The sequence below is a fragment of the Trichomycterus rosablanca genome, chromosome 5, assembly GCF_030014385.1.
Source record: "Trichomycterus rosablanca isolate fTriRos1 chromosome 5, fTriRos1.hap1, whole genome shotgun sequence".
NCBI lineage: Eukaryota > Metazoa > Chordata > Actinopteri > Siluriformes > Trichomycteridae > Trichomycterus > Trichomycterus rosablanca.
The window spans coordinates 39,841,993-39,857,376 of NC_085992.1; the positions used below are offsets into that span (position 1 = coordinate 39,841,993).

A 15,384-nucleotide genomic window follows, 5' to 3' on the forward strand; every position below is an offset into this window, starting at 1 on the left:
ACACCACCACCGTGTCAGTATCACTGCAGTGCTGAGAATGATCCACCACCTAAATAATACCTGCTCTGCGGTGGTCCTGTGAGGGTCCTGACCACTGAAGAACATGGTAAGAGCAGGTTAAAAAAGCATGTAGAGAAAGAGATGGACTACAATCACTAATTGTAGAACTACAAAGTGCTACTATATGGTAAGTGGAGCTGATAAAATGGACAGTGAGTGTAGAAACAAGGAGGTGGTTTTAATGTTATGGCTAATCAGTGTATGTATACACTTTATGTCCTTTATGTTTGAGGAAAGTATACTTGGGGACATATCATGTACATGTATGTGTTTTAGGTGATTAAATGATTGGATGGTGATTAAATCATTTTTGTATGAATACTTGACCTGACCTGGCAAATGTTGCCATATTTGCAGAAACTTTACAGTAAACATGTTAAAGTATTGTGTGTCTTCTGATTTCTTGACATGTCAGTGGAATTACTGTTGCATTTTAGGTGTTAATACACTGTAAGGCCAAAAGTATTTGAACACCTGACCATTAGCTTTTTTGACCTTAATTTTGTTATATTAAAAATAACAAATATTAAAATAGACTTTGTCTTTGTGATCTTTTCAGCTATAACATAATAATAATAATAATGATAATAATAATAATAATAATAATAATAATAATAATAATTAAAAACATTTTTATAGCTGGGTGATGATGATTAAGAAAGCCTCAGTTGATGTTCCAAGTAATTCCAAAGCTGTTCAGTGGGGCTGAGGTCAGGGCTCTGTGCAGGCCACTGGAGTTTATTTAAATCAAGCTTTTCTTCATGTTTTTATAGACCTTGCTTTATAGACCTTAAACAGAGGTACAGTAATTCTAAAAGAGGAAAGGGCCTCTCCTAGAAAAGTTGGAAGCATATCATTTTCTTTATATAATTGATTAGCAGTTGTTTGCAATCGCTGTGGCTGAAAAACACAAAGTCAAAAATGAGAAGAAAATCCCAACAACCATATGGTGTCTTGTAGGAGCTGCTGTTGTTGATTTTGATGGAGACGGGCAGTTGGATCTCCTGGTGACACACGGTGAGAGTGCAGCACAGCCAATATCTGTGTACCAAGTGAGCCAAGTGAGTATCATATTACTACTTCTGTTTTTTATTTATTTTTTGTTAATACTTAAATGATATTGTGGTGTAAAAAAAAAAAAGAAGGGATAGTTTTACATCGATCAGGCATAACATTATGACCACCTTCCTAATATTGTGTTGGTCCCCTGTTTGCTGCCAAAACAGCCCTGCAACTGTGATGCACTGTGTATTCTGACACCTTTCTATCAGAACCAGCATTAACTTCTTCAGCAATTTGAGCTACAGTAGCTCGTCTGTTGGATCTGGATTTAGATTTTTGACCAGTAAGGTTCTGCTTGGTTTAATTCCCTGCAGTTGGGTTTACATGTTAACGTTGTAGGTGCAAGGTAACACCTGGCTTCTCTGTCATTTGCTCTTTACAAAACTGTAGAAGAAGAATAGTAAAGATGTATAAACCTGGAAAAAGCGTTATCAGTGCTTTATAAGACAAGTTAAAATAAAAATGGTAAAATATGAATAAGAATACAATTGCATACAAAATCTCTATGCATCCACTACAAGAAAAACACCAACAAAACTGAAGCTAATGAAAAAAATGCTACAGAGAAAAACACTGCCTTCTAAAAATACTGTATGTTGATACATTGCTAACATTAGATTAGTGTTCAATGTTCTGTGGCTGGATGAGAAATGCACAGCACTCTGTTTGGATGGAAAATGTACTTTAAACACATGAAAATTTTATCCCAACTACAAAGCTGGGACATTTTTTTATAATGCAAAAAAAGTTACATCACATATCGTATTAATTACACTTTTTGGGTTGGTTTGGGAACTGACAATACTGTTATTACTAATTGTTGAAGTTTAGCAAGTGTAATTTTGGACTAATCTTGCTTGACACGAACCTTTGGCTGCTTAGCAGTTTGGGTTTTCCGTTGGCATACAGTTTTAATAGGACACAGATTTCATCTGAGGCAGGCCAGTTAACCACATGCACTTTGTGTCTACCAACTGGGGTGGCACGGTGGCTCAGTGGGTAGCACTGTTGTCTCATAGCAAGAAGGTCCTGGGTTCGATCCCCAGGTGGGGTGGTCCGGGTCCTTTCTGTGTGGAGTTTGCACGTTCTCCCCGTGTCTGCATGGGTTTCCTCCCACAGTCCTAAGACATGCAAGTGAGGTGAACTGAAGATACAACATTGTCCATGACTGTGTTTGACATTAAACTTAAACTGATGAATCTTGTGAACCAGTAACTACCATTTCTGTCATGAATGTAGCCAGAGTGTGTAAAACATGACGTTAAACTTCTAATAAATAAATGAATAAATAAGTGTCTACCAACCCATGCTCTTGTAGCCCTTGCACAATGAGGCCTGGCCTTGTCTTGCTGAAATAACAATGTACTTTCAGGGAAAGACATACGTCTCTAAAAACCCAATATACGCTTCTCAGTGGAATCAATAGTACATGTACACACTTTCAGGTCACCCATGCTGTGCCATTTTGTATACTGCTATACTAAATACAGTTAACATTTTTCTAGTAATTTTCATATTTTTGTTTTTTGCTCCTATAGGGTTCATCAAACAAATGGCTCCGTGTTATACCACGCACAAAGTTTGGGGCTTACGCTCGTGGTGCCAAAGTGGTGGTCTATACAAAAAAACATGGTGTTCACACTCGTATCATCGATGGAGGTTCTGGATATCTGTGTGAGATGGAACCTGTAGCTCACTTTGGGCTTGGTATGTGCTGTATTTCTTCTTCAACTGCTTTTTAAATTGTAGCCAGTAATATACACTGATCAGCCATAACATTAAAACCACCTCCTTGTTTCTACACTAACTGTCCATATTATCAGCTCCACTTACCATATAGAAGCACTTTGTAGTTCTACAATTACTGACTGTAGTCCATCTGTTTCTCTGCATGCTTTGTTAGCCCCCTTTCATGCTGTTCTTCAGTGGCCAGGGCCCCCACAGGACCACCACAGAGCAGGTATTATTTAGGTGGTGGATCATTCTCAGCACTGCAGTGACACTGACATGGTGGTGGTGTGTTAGTGTGTGTTGTGCTGGTATGAGTGGATCAGACACAGCAATGCTGCTGGAGTTTTTAAATACCGTGTCCACTCACTGTCCACTCTATTAGACACTTTTACTTAGTTGGTCCACCTTGTAGATGTAAAGTCAGAGACGATCGCTCATCTATTGCTGCTGTTTGAGTTGGTCATCTTCTAGACCTTCATCAGTGGTCACAGGATGCTGCCCACGGGGCGCTGTTGGCTGGATATTTTTGGTTGGTGGACTATTCTCAGTCCAGCAGTGACAGTGAGGTGTTTAAAAACTCCAGCAGTGCTGCTGTGTCTGATCCATTCATACCAGCACAACACACACTAACACACCACCACCACGTCAGTGTCACTGCAGTGCTGAGAATGATCCACCACCCAAAGAATACCTACTTTGTGTTGGTCCTGTGAAGGTCCTGACCATTGAAGAACAGCAAGAAAGGGGGCTAACAAAGCATGCAGAAAAACAGATGGACTACACTCAGTAATTGTAGAACTACAAAGTGCTTCTATATGGTAAGTGGAGCTGATAAAATAGACAGTGAGTGTAGAAACAAGGAGGTGGTTTTAATGTTATGGCTGATCAATGTACTTATTAGTTGTTTTTTAGATACATTATGGCATTTTTTATTTGCTTAATAACAGTGTTTAGATGTGACTTAATGTATACACACAATCGTGAATATAATGGACACTTTTTTAATATCCTTACTTAGTGGAATGTCAGTGATAAGCTGGACACCTGTGTACAGGTGCAGAGCCGGTGGTTAGCATGAAATCGCTCTTTCTCTTTGTAGCTGGGATAAAGTTTCCTCTTTGTAGCTCAGTTACAGATGCTCTATGAAGCATGGCCTTCGCGATTCATCAAGGAACCATCATGCTGATTTGTAGAATCGCTAGGCAGCCAGTTGGAAGCACTAACCATGACCTAAATATGCTGTGAAAATCTAAATGTTCTCCATCAGTGGCAACGTCATTACCCTGATGACTTGTAAATATGAGAGGACATGTTCTTGGGAAGAGCCAGACTTGCTTCTGGAGTATGTATGTATGGTGTTGGGCTGAAACCCAATAAATTACATCAGGAGACAAGAAGGCTAGTTATTACATATAATGGTTCCTGGAATAGCTGTTGGGGTATTTGATTGGCTGCCAAGTTAAAGATTGCAGCTCCTACACTGACAAAAACTTGGGAGTCACTTTAGATGCAGTTATGTATTGGCTAAATTGTTTCTTTTACCTAAATAGTCAGATAATCACCCTCTTTATTTCAGTTTAGCAGCTTGGTTACACCCTGACCCCACATCCCATCCTTTCACATGTACTTGCACATCCAATTTACCACAATGCAAACAAAACAGATACATTTTTAATTATAAATTATGAAAGGTATCTAACTTTACATCAAGATCAATATATTTAACAAACATCTAAAAAACTAAGCTGGCTTTTGAATTTAATAATTTCTAGTTTTTAACTACAACAAAAAATTGTAGTTTTTGCTGCATATTTGTAATGCTAATTAATTTTAGAACATTAAAGGGAAACGGTTACTCTTGGCTCATTTTAAATAGAATATGCACTGATCAGCCATAACATTAAAACCACCTTCTTGTTTCAATACTTGCTGTCCATTTTATCAGCAACTTACCATATAGAAGCACTTTGTAGTTCTACAATTACTGACTGTAGTCCATCTACTTCTCTACATACTTTTTTAACCTGCTTTCTTGCTGTTCTTCAATGGTCAGGACCCCCACAGGACCACTACAGAGTAGATATTATTTGGGTGGTGGATCAGTCTTAGCACTGCAGTGACAATGACATGGTGGTGGTGTGTTAGTGTGTGTTGTGCTGGTATGAGTGATTAAGACACAGCAGCGCTGCTGGAGTTTTTAAATACTGTGTCCACTCACTGTCCACTCTATTAGACACTCCTACCTATTTGGTCCACCTTGTAGATGTAAAGTCAGAAACGATCGCTCATTTATTGCTGCTGTTTGAGTTCTTCGTCAGTGCTCAAAGGATGCTGCCCACGGGGTGCTGTTGGCTGGATATTTTTGGTTGGTGGACTATTCTCAGTCCAGCAATGACAGTGAGGTGTTTAAAAACTCCATCAGCACTGCTGTGTCTTATCCACTCATACCAGCACAACACACACTAACACACCACCACCATGTCAGTGTCACTGCAGTGCTGAGAATGATCCACAACCCAAATAATACCTGCTCTGTGGGGGTCCTGACCATTGAAGAACAGCATGAAATGGGGGCTAAGAAAGCATGCAGAGACACAGATGGACTACAGTCAGTAATTGTAGAACTACAAAGTGCTTCTATATGGTAGATGGAGCTGATAAAATGGACAATGAGTTTTAATGTTATGGCTGACTGTGTTATGTCAGATCTGAACCAGTGACATCACTGTGTCTGTGTAATGTAGGGGTAAAACAGGACTTCAGGACTTCAGGCATTAATTATAGTTTAAAAGGCAGTCCAATTTTAATCTGTCTTTAGCCTCCATCTCGAAATCTAGTTTTAATGTTTTAATAAGGTAAAGCCTCGCACTTGCAGGAAAGAAAATGAGGTGCAAAATGCTTGACCAAGGGAGAACAATACCACAAATAAAATAAAAAGCAGAATAAAAAGCCACAAACGAAAAGGGGATTATCGCATATAAAGTGGACCAAGTAACAAAACAAGGTAACAAATGAAAGACACAGAACCATGAATGATTGTCCTGCTTGGTCAGCATGGATGTCACCCATGTCTAATTTTTAATTGTGGAGTAAATAGCTTTATAGATCTCAGTCATGGCCACGCTTCTCTCAGGCATATGGTACACTTCCTTTGATGACATTGTTTCTATATCTGTTCTCCAACTACTTCCACTGTATTTGTAAAAAAAAGATTTAAGAACTATAATTCGCTTTAAACATCTATAGCCACTGCAGGTAAAAAAACAAACAAAAAAAAAACATTGTTTCATTTTCTGAAGGCCACCTGGAGAGTCAGACCAAATCCTGGCAAGAGCCCCCGCAGATCTGTTTACCTAAGAAATGTTGCTTTAATTAAAGACTGGCAAGGCACTCAAAGAATCTCTCCATGCTTGACTGAAAAGTGGAATGGAAGGAAATGGGAGCTGCATGCGGCTGATCAGTTTCCCCATACTTTCTCATGTCTTGTTCTTTGAAGTCCTTCATTCTTCCTTAGCTGTGTTTTGTTTCATTTGGATGATTTCTCCGGTGATTATCATGTACTGCCAAAATTACGGACATGTCATACCAACTGCTTAGCCAGCTAGCCAAAGTTGGTGGAACTGCCAGCAGTCTGGGTGGTGAACAGCGTAAATTGAATAGAGTAACACTGGCAGAATGTCAGGATTTTCCTTCATCAGCAGATGCCTAAAAGCACATTTGCAGTCAATTATTTGTCTTTTTTTAGATGGACTTTAAATCTTAAAGAAAATTATTCCAGTAGTTGAGCATCTCAGTAGAATAGTGGTTGTAATAATAATTAATCAGTTACACAAACTACATTTTGTGGCTTCAACCAGTTCTTAAGAGGTGGTGAGGGACCCCAAACTACACTCATAATAATTTGTCTTAATTATTTACAGCACATTTTCAAACATAAACCCTACTTTATAGTATACCTATGTAAAACACAGTTTAAATCAAAGATTGTACACTGTATTAGATTTCACTCACTCGCTTTCTTAACCGCTTATCCAATCAGGGTCGTGTTGGGGGGTGGGGGGATATGGCTGGAGCCTATCCCACCTTTTTTAATAGGTGCAAGGCACACAGTAACACCCTGGACAGGGCGCCAGTCCATCGCAGGGCAGGCACACACACACATACATACACCCATTCACCTATAAGGCAAATCAGTGTCTCCAATTAACCTGACTGCATGTTTTTTGGACTGTGGGAGGAAACCGTTGCTCCCGGAGGAAACCCACTCAGACTCTGGGAAAACATGCAAACTCCACAAAGAAAGGACCCGGACACCACCGAGCCACCGTGCCGCACGATGGCAGATATATATTTATAATATATATTTAATATAAATTATAAATATATACTGTATTATATTATATATATTACATTATGAAATATATATATAATATATTATAAATAATATATATATTTTTATTAATAATATATATATTTTTTTGAATGATTACAGGTTTATAAAAATATGACAAATATGACAGAATCTGCTTGATAAAAATAAAGCAACATATACAGCAACTTAGATTTTTAATTTTTGTGATGTAGGTCGTGGGTAGTACTGGCGCCTCACAGCAAGAAAGTCCTGGGTTCAGTTTCCAGGTGGAGAGGTCTATGTCCTTTTTGTGTAGAGTTTGCATGTTCTCCTCATGTCTGCGTGGGTTTCTTCTAGAAGCTTTGTTTTTTTCTCTGTGATGGACTGTCAATCTGTCCAGGGTGTTTCCTTCCATTTGCCTGGTAATCTGGACCCACCGCAATCCTGAATAGAATAAAGCAGTGGTAAAACAGACAGTGAATGAATGAATAATTGTCCAGTAGTTATTATGACACTGTCAACAGTAAAGCTTGCTTTACAGAACCGTCGCCTCACAGCAAGAAGGTCCTGGGTTTGATCCCCAGGTGGGGCGGTCCGGGTTCTTTCCGTGTGGAGTTTGCATGTTCTCCCTGTGTCTGCGTGAGTTTCCTCCGAGAGCTCCGGTTTCCTTCCACATTCCAAAGACATGCAAGTGAAGTGAATTAGAGATACAAAATTGTCCATGACTGTGTTTGATATAACCTTAATGCTGTTTGGAATGACCATTTCTAAGCCTGGTGCATGACTCTAGACAGTCTTAATTGTGTTTTTTGTTGAATATTTCCTCGTATCATAGTTTTCTTTTCTCACTTTGAGAAAGAGATCACATGGCCCTGTAAAGTACCTTGTAACATGTGCTGTCAGATTAACCCTGTTTGTTTGGGCAGAGAGAAATCATCAGCTGCAGTCAATCATAGTGACAAAATAATCATATTAATCAAATATAATAACCTAAGTTACTAGTTGTATATTTTGTCCCAGCAGATTTTTCATATTTTTTGAAGACCCACAATTAGGGATGTAAGGATGCACCACAAGACAGTTAAAAATCGGTGCACATGTGCCAAGATTCGAATCGGTTATTCATTTAAGATGAATCGATATTCACTTTAAACAGCAGAGGGCACTGGCACTAATCACCTCGCCTGGTTGACGGCACTTCAAAAGTTGCCAGACAGGAGGATTTTCCAGCCAAATTTAATTATGTGAATATACTTTCTTTATTTGTATGTCAGTTGAAAGGCATCCTCAGTCAGCGGTGAAGGGTCAAATCAGTATAAAGGACACATTCAGGGTAATTGGACACGACTAGATTAGGGGAGAAAATTGGGGGGAAAAGTGGGAAAAATTATTTTAAAAAAATTTGTAATAATTTGTCTTCAATTTCATTTTGTTTAAAAAAATCGGGAAAAAATCATATCGTAGTACGTATTGAAGTGAAATACATATTGAAATGAAACAACATTCCTCCAGGACCAGGGTGCAACACAGAACAAGATAATAGCAAGATAATACAGTATACACAGTACAGATAAAAACAAATACAATAAATACAAAAAAGGCCTATAATAAATACACAGTAGTTAATAAAATTAGTTCCTAAAACCAGATTTATCATAACAAAATCCAGTTTGTCCAACTACAAATGAGTTATCTTAAGTCTGACATGGGACTCAAACTCAGCTTTAGTTTACTAATCTAATATTACAATGTTGTTATAATTTTTTAAAAAAGTAAAAGGCTGTTATAATACACTATTTACCTTTAATATAATATAATTTACACCACCTCATTTGAACTTATAAACCATCTTGACTGATTCTCTAAAAAGAACAATTTTAAACCACTGTTTGTTTTTGAATTCCACATGACTACCGTGGAACATTACCTGCTATGCCACTGGCTCTCGGTTCCATAAACCTCTCTTACATGCTGTTAGTCATGAGTGACAGGTACTCAATTGTGTCAGGGCAGTTCATGCATTACTGCATACAGTGCTAAGCACAGCTACAGCCAAGCAGATTCTTGTGCATTTCTTAAGAGCCGACAGCACCAATGCCAAACCTCAGCCTGTTTCAACCTGGCTTTTGCCAAAGAGCTTCTTGGGAGGCCTTTTTTCCATTGAGACCTGTGCTTAAAGAGAAGAAATCATTCATTGTGTCTCCAATTCCTAAGTGGAAGTTACTGTACAAAGGCAGACTGTTTGTCCTGATATTTTTTTTCCTGCAATGTTTTTCTCCAGGAAAAGATGTGGCCACTAATTTGGAGGTGTACTGGCCAGATGGACACTCTGTGGCCAAGCCATTGGAGCTTACAGACCTCAACACGGTTATGGAGATCGCTTACCCACTGCCTGAAGAGGAGGTGACCCCATCACCAGAGATTGAGGTGTGGGAGAATTATACTATACTATTTCAGCAAAGTAAAGTGATTGATTTATTGATTATTGTTTACTTTTTTAATTCCAAAAGGAAGATGGCAGTATTGCAACAGCAATTCACATATAATCACAAACTCATTCATACAGTGCAAAAATAGACTTGGGAGCAGCACGGTGGCTCAGTGGGTAGCACTGTCACCTCACAGCAAGAAGGTCCTGGGTTTGATCCCCAGGTGGGGCAGTCCGAGTCCTTTCTGTATGGAGTTTGCATGTTCTCCCCATGTCTGCGTGGGTTTCCTCTGGGAGCTCCGGTTTCCTCCCACAGTCCAAAAACATGCAAGACCCTTAACCCTCAATTGCTCATCGTGTTCCGCTCATTGTGTAAGTCGCTTTGGATAAAAGCGTCTGCTAAATGCTGAAAATGTAAAATGAAAATGTAAATGCAAGTGAGGTGAATTGGAGACAATAAATTGTCCATGACTGTGTTTGACATTAAAACTTGTGAACTGATGAATCTTGTGTAACGAGTAACTACCGTTTCTGTCATGAATGTAACCAAAGTGTGTAAAACATGACATTAAAACACTAATAAATAAAAAATAAAAAAATAGACCTGAGGTGGTTTATATCCAATAATAAAATAATAATAATAATAATAATAATAATAACAACAACAACAACAACAAAACAACAACAGCAATAATAATAATAATAATAATAACAATAATAATAATAATGGGAATAATAATAATGATAATAATAATGATAATAATAATAATAATAATAACAATAATAATGAGAATAATAATAAAAATAATAACAATAATGATAACAATGATAATAATAATAATGATAATAATTATAACAATAATAATAATGAGAATAATAATAACAATAACAATAATTATAAGAATAATAATGATAAGAAGAAGAAGTATAATAAGAATAAGAAGATGAAGAAGAAGAAAAGAATGATAATAATAATAATAACAATAATAATTATAATAAGAATGATAATAATAATTATAATAATAATAATAATAATTATTATTATTATAATTATAATTATAATAAGAATAAAATAAAATGTTTAAAATGTTTAATCAATTTATTTAATGACATGACCAGTAACTAATAATCTTATTCTTCTACAGTGTGGACATGGATTGGTTTTAAATGAAAATGGCAGATGCATTGGTAAGTTTAATCATCTTTTAAATCCCTTGTTGTGTGACTTTGTTTCTCTGTATAATGTGTTGTCACTTGTGGCCACCTGGCTGCAGAAAATCGTAGATCTCCTGTCCCCCATGTACAGTACAATCCTTCTTTTATTACAATTCCCAGATCAGGATGAGTGTACACAGTTTCCCTCTGTGTGTCCTCGTGAGCGTCCTGTCTGTACCAACACTTATGGGAGCTTCAAGTGCCGTGCAAAGAAGTGCAACCAGGGATTTGAGTCCAACGGTCGAGGCACAGCATGTGTGGGTGAGTATAATATGGCAAACTATATAAACTTTCTTAACAGAAAAAAACAAGCCTGAAAACTGTGAATTTACTTTTAGTCTTTAAAAACTGTATTTAATTTTAGACTCAAAGCGATGGAACATTATTGCCAGAATATAACTGCCCACAGCTTTCTTACACACTGATTATTCCTGTTTCTGCTCTGCAAGCTAAAACTTGTCTGTGCTTTCTTTGTCCAGCCTCACTTTTCTAAGCTTCACTGAGAACATGGCCACAAATACGCAATATGCTGGGAAATCATTATAGCCTATTTAATCCCAGTTGATGATGGACTGTAAAAAACCCAGATACGCATATACGTATATGCAGTATTATTACTACATACACCGACCAGGCATAATATTATGACCACTGACAGGTGAAGTGAATAACAGATTATCTCTTCATCACGGCACCTGTTAGTGGGTGGGATATATTAGGCAGCAAGTGAACATTTTATCCTCAAAGTTTATGTGTTAGCAGGTAAAATGGGCGAGCGTAAGGATTTAAGCGAGTTTGACAAGGGCCAAATTGTGATGGCTAGACGACTGGGTCAGAGCCTTTCCAAAACTGCAGCTCTTGTGCAGTGGTCAGTATCTATCAAACTGGTCCAAGGAAGGAACAGTGGTAAACCGGCAACAGGGTCATGGGCAGCCAAGGCTCATTGATGCATGTGGGGAGCAAAGACAAGACAAGCTACTGTAGCTCAAATTGCTGAAGAAGTTAATGCTTGTTCTGATAGAAAGGTGTCAGAATACACAGTGCATCACAGTTTGTTGCGTATGGTGCTGCATAGCTGCAGACCAGGGTGCCCATGCTGACCCTTTCCACCGCCAACAATGGGCATGTGAGCATCAGAACTGGACCATGAAGCAATGGAAGAAGGTGGCCTGGTCTGATGAATCAAATTTTTTCTACATCACGTGGATGGCCGGGTGCGTGTGCGTCGCTTACCTGGCGAACACAAGGCACCAGGATGTACTATGGGAAGAAGGCAAGCCGGCAGAGGCAGTGTGATGCTTTGAGCAATGTTCTGCTGGGAAACCTTGGGTTCTGCCATCCATGTGGATGTTACTTTGACACGTACGACGTACGACGGCTGTGGCTTCTTTCAGCAGGATAAGGCAACCTGCCACAAAGCAAAAATGGTTCAGGAATGGTTTGAGGAGCACAACGACAAGTTTGAGGTGTTGACTTGGCCTCCAAATTCCCCAGATCTTAATCCAATCGAGCATCTGTGGGATGTGCTGGACAAACAAGTCCGATCCATGGAGGCCCCACCTCGCAACTTACGTACAGTGTATCACAAAAGTGAGTACACCCCTCACATTTCTGCAAATATTTCATTGTATCTTTTCATGGGACAACACTATAGACATGAAACTTGGATATAACTTAGAGTAGTCAGTGTACAGCTTGTATAGCAGTGTAGATTTACTGTCTTCTGAAAATAACTCAACACACAGCCATTAATGTCTAAATAGCTGGCAACATAAGTGAGTACACCCCACAGAGAACATGTCCAAATTGTGCCCAAATGTGTCGTTGTCCCTCCCTGGTGTCATGTGTCAAGGTCCCAGGTGTAAATGGGGAGCAGGGCTGTTAAATTTGGTGTTTTGGGTACAATTCTCTCATACTGGCCACTGGATATTCAACATGGCATCTCATGGCAAAGAACTCTCTGAGGATGTGAGAAATAGAATTGTTGCTCTCCACAAAGATGGCCTGGGCTATAAGAAGATTGCTAACACCCTGAAACTGAGCTACAGCATGGTGGCCAAGGTCATACAGCGGTTTTCCAGGACAGGTTCCACTCGGAACAGGCTTCGCCAGGGTCGACCAAAGAAGTTGAGTCCACGTGTTCGGCGTCATATCCAGAGGTTGGCTTTAAAAAATAGACACATGAGTGCTGCCAGCATTGCTGCAGAGGTTGAAGACGTGGGAGGTCAGCCTGTCAGTGCTCAGACCATACGCCGCACACTGCATCAACTCGGTCTGCATGGTCGTCATCCCAGAAGGAAGCTGACGCACAAGAAAGCCCGCAAACAGTTTGCTGAAGACAAGCAGTCCAAGAACATGGATTACTGGAATGCCCTGTGGTCTGACGAGACCAAGATAAACTTGTTTGGCTCAGATGGTGTCCAGCATGTGTGGCGGCGCCCTGGTGAGAAGTACCAAGACAACTGTATCTTGCCTACAGTCAAGCATGGTGGTGGTAGCATCATGGTCTTGGGCTGCATGAGTGTTGCTGGCACTGGGGAGCTGCAGTTCATTGAGGGAAACATGAATTCCAACATGTACTGTGACATTCTGAAACAGAGCATGATCCCCTCCCTTCGAAAACTGGGCCTCATGGCAGTTTTCCAACAGGATAACGACCCCAAACACAACCTCCAAGATGACAACTGCCTTGCTGAGGAAGCTGAAGGTAAAGGTGATGGACTAAACCCAATTGAGCACCTGTGGCGCATCCTCAAGTGGAAGGTGGAGGAGTTCAAGGTGTCTAACATCCACCAGCTCCGTGATGTCATCATGGAGGAGTGGAAGAGGATTCCAGTAGCAACCTGTGCAGCTCTGGTGAATTCCATGCCCAGGAGGGTTAAGGCAGTGCTGGATAATAATGGTGGTCACACAAAATATTGACACTTTGGGCACAATTTGGACATGTTCACTGTGGGGTGTACTCACTTATGTTGCCAGCCATTTAGACATTAATGGCTGTGTGTTGAGTTATTTTCAGAAGACAGTAAATCTACACTGCTATACAAGTTGTACACTGACTACTCTAAGTTATATCCAAGTTTCATGTCTATAGTGTTGTCCCATGAAAAGATATAATGAAATATTTGCAGAAATGTGAGGGGTGTACTCACTTTTGTGATACACTGTATATGAGTTAAAGGATCTGCTGCTAACATCTTGTTGCCAGATACCACAGCACACCTTCAGGGGTCTAGTGGAGTCCATGCCTCGACGGGTCAGGGCTGTTTTGGCAGCAAAAGGGGGACAAACACAAAATTAGAAAGGTGGTCATAATGTTATGCCTAATTGGTGTATATATGTGTGTATAAATATGTACACTTATTTCTATCTTTTTTGTGCTTTCTGCCTGCAGCTCAAGTTGCATATTTTGAGGGAAATAGATCTTCTGCCTTCAGACTTTGGCCTTCTCACTTCTGCTCACTTTCTCTAACTCTGCTTGTCCTACTCACTGCCTGACACACTGTTCGCTCTCTTCTTTCATGTGACAATTTTACCTTCTCACCTGTGCACTGACAGTCCCAAGACGTATGAGTCAACTGTGTAATGAACTCTCTATGGACTCCCAACTGTCTTCTAATTATTACTATTGCAACTCCATTCCATTTCAGATACAGTCGATGTAAAGTAGACACGGTGCATGCCCAGAGGAAGCTACAGGAGGTTTGAAAAAAAAAAACTTCATATTTTTTAAAGTAAAAAGCAAAAGCCAAAATGACTACAAGAAGCTTAAGCATTAAAATATATGTAATAAATTGCTGTATCATTTAATATATAGTCTATAATGCACTAATTTGATGTTTTTTTATTATTGTTTTTTTTTTTTTTATTTGGTTGTGGTGATAAGATATTATATGGACATATGTTTAAGAAGAGAGCTTTGGGTAAATGCTGCTTGCAATTTATTAAAATAATAAAACACAAACAATCAAGTGCTGGTGTTTATACTAGTAAAATTATGTGCACATCTGTGGTGTCATTTGTATTAAATTTTAGCATTTTGTTTCACACATACACTAAGCGAGCACTTTACTAGGTCTGCCTATCAGTTAAGTGCATTATTTGATTACTTTATAAGCTAAACCTACCGTGGAGATTAACTTTGTGGGAATGCTATTACTAACTGTAGATCATTTGTTGCTCTGTGCAAATTTCTTCCCAATTTTCTCCTGTAATCTAGTCGTATCCAATGACCCTGACTGCGTTACGCTTCACCTCTACTGATACAACCCTCCACTTCTGGCTGAGGAGCTTCGCAACTGACACACGCCCCCTCCGACACGTGTGCAGTACCGACTGCATCTTTTCACCTGCACGAGTTCATATGCGGAACGGGCTTGTGCACGGAGAGCCACACCCTGATCAGCATTATTTTCTCAATCAGCCAGCAGAGGTCATAATTGCACCAGTTATGAGGAACCCTGTGAACAACAGCCAATCCTTGTTCATGTAGCCACCCAGCCCAGTCAGATGGCAGAGCTGAGATTTGATACGATGT

The 15,384-nt window shown here is 39.3% G+C and overlaps 1 protein-coding gene across 1 annotated transcript in view; it reads left to right on the plus strand.

The window, feature by feature from the left end:
* The window catches only part of crtac1b (cartilage acidic protein 1b), a 42,372-nt gene extending 27,564 nt beyond the window's left edge, over nucleotides 1-14,808 (plus strand). Inside the window, exons 9-14 of the mRNA XM_062995185.1 lie at nucleotides 1,021-1,121; nucleotides 2,661-2,829; nucleotides 9,486-9,631; nucleotides 10,778-10,820; nucleotides 10,968-11,108; nucleotides 14,242-14,808. Coding sequence (XP_062851255.1) covers nucleotides 1,021-1,121; nucleotides 2,661-2,829; nucleotides 9,486-9,631; nucleotides 10,778-10,820; nucleotides 10,968-11,108; nucleotides 14,242-14,345 — 704 coding nt within the window. The 3' untranslated portion in view covers nucleotides 14,346-14,808. The remainder of the gene's footprint in view (nucleotides 1-1,020; nucleotides 1,122-2,660; nucleotides 2,830-9,485; nucleotides 9,632-10,777; nucleotides 10,821-10,967; nucleotides 11,109-14,241) is intronic.
* Nucleotides 14,809-15,384: the final 576 nt, after the last annotated feature.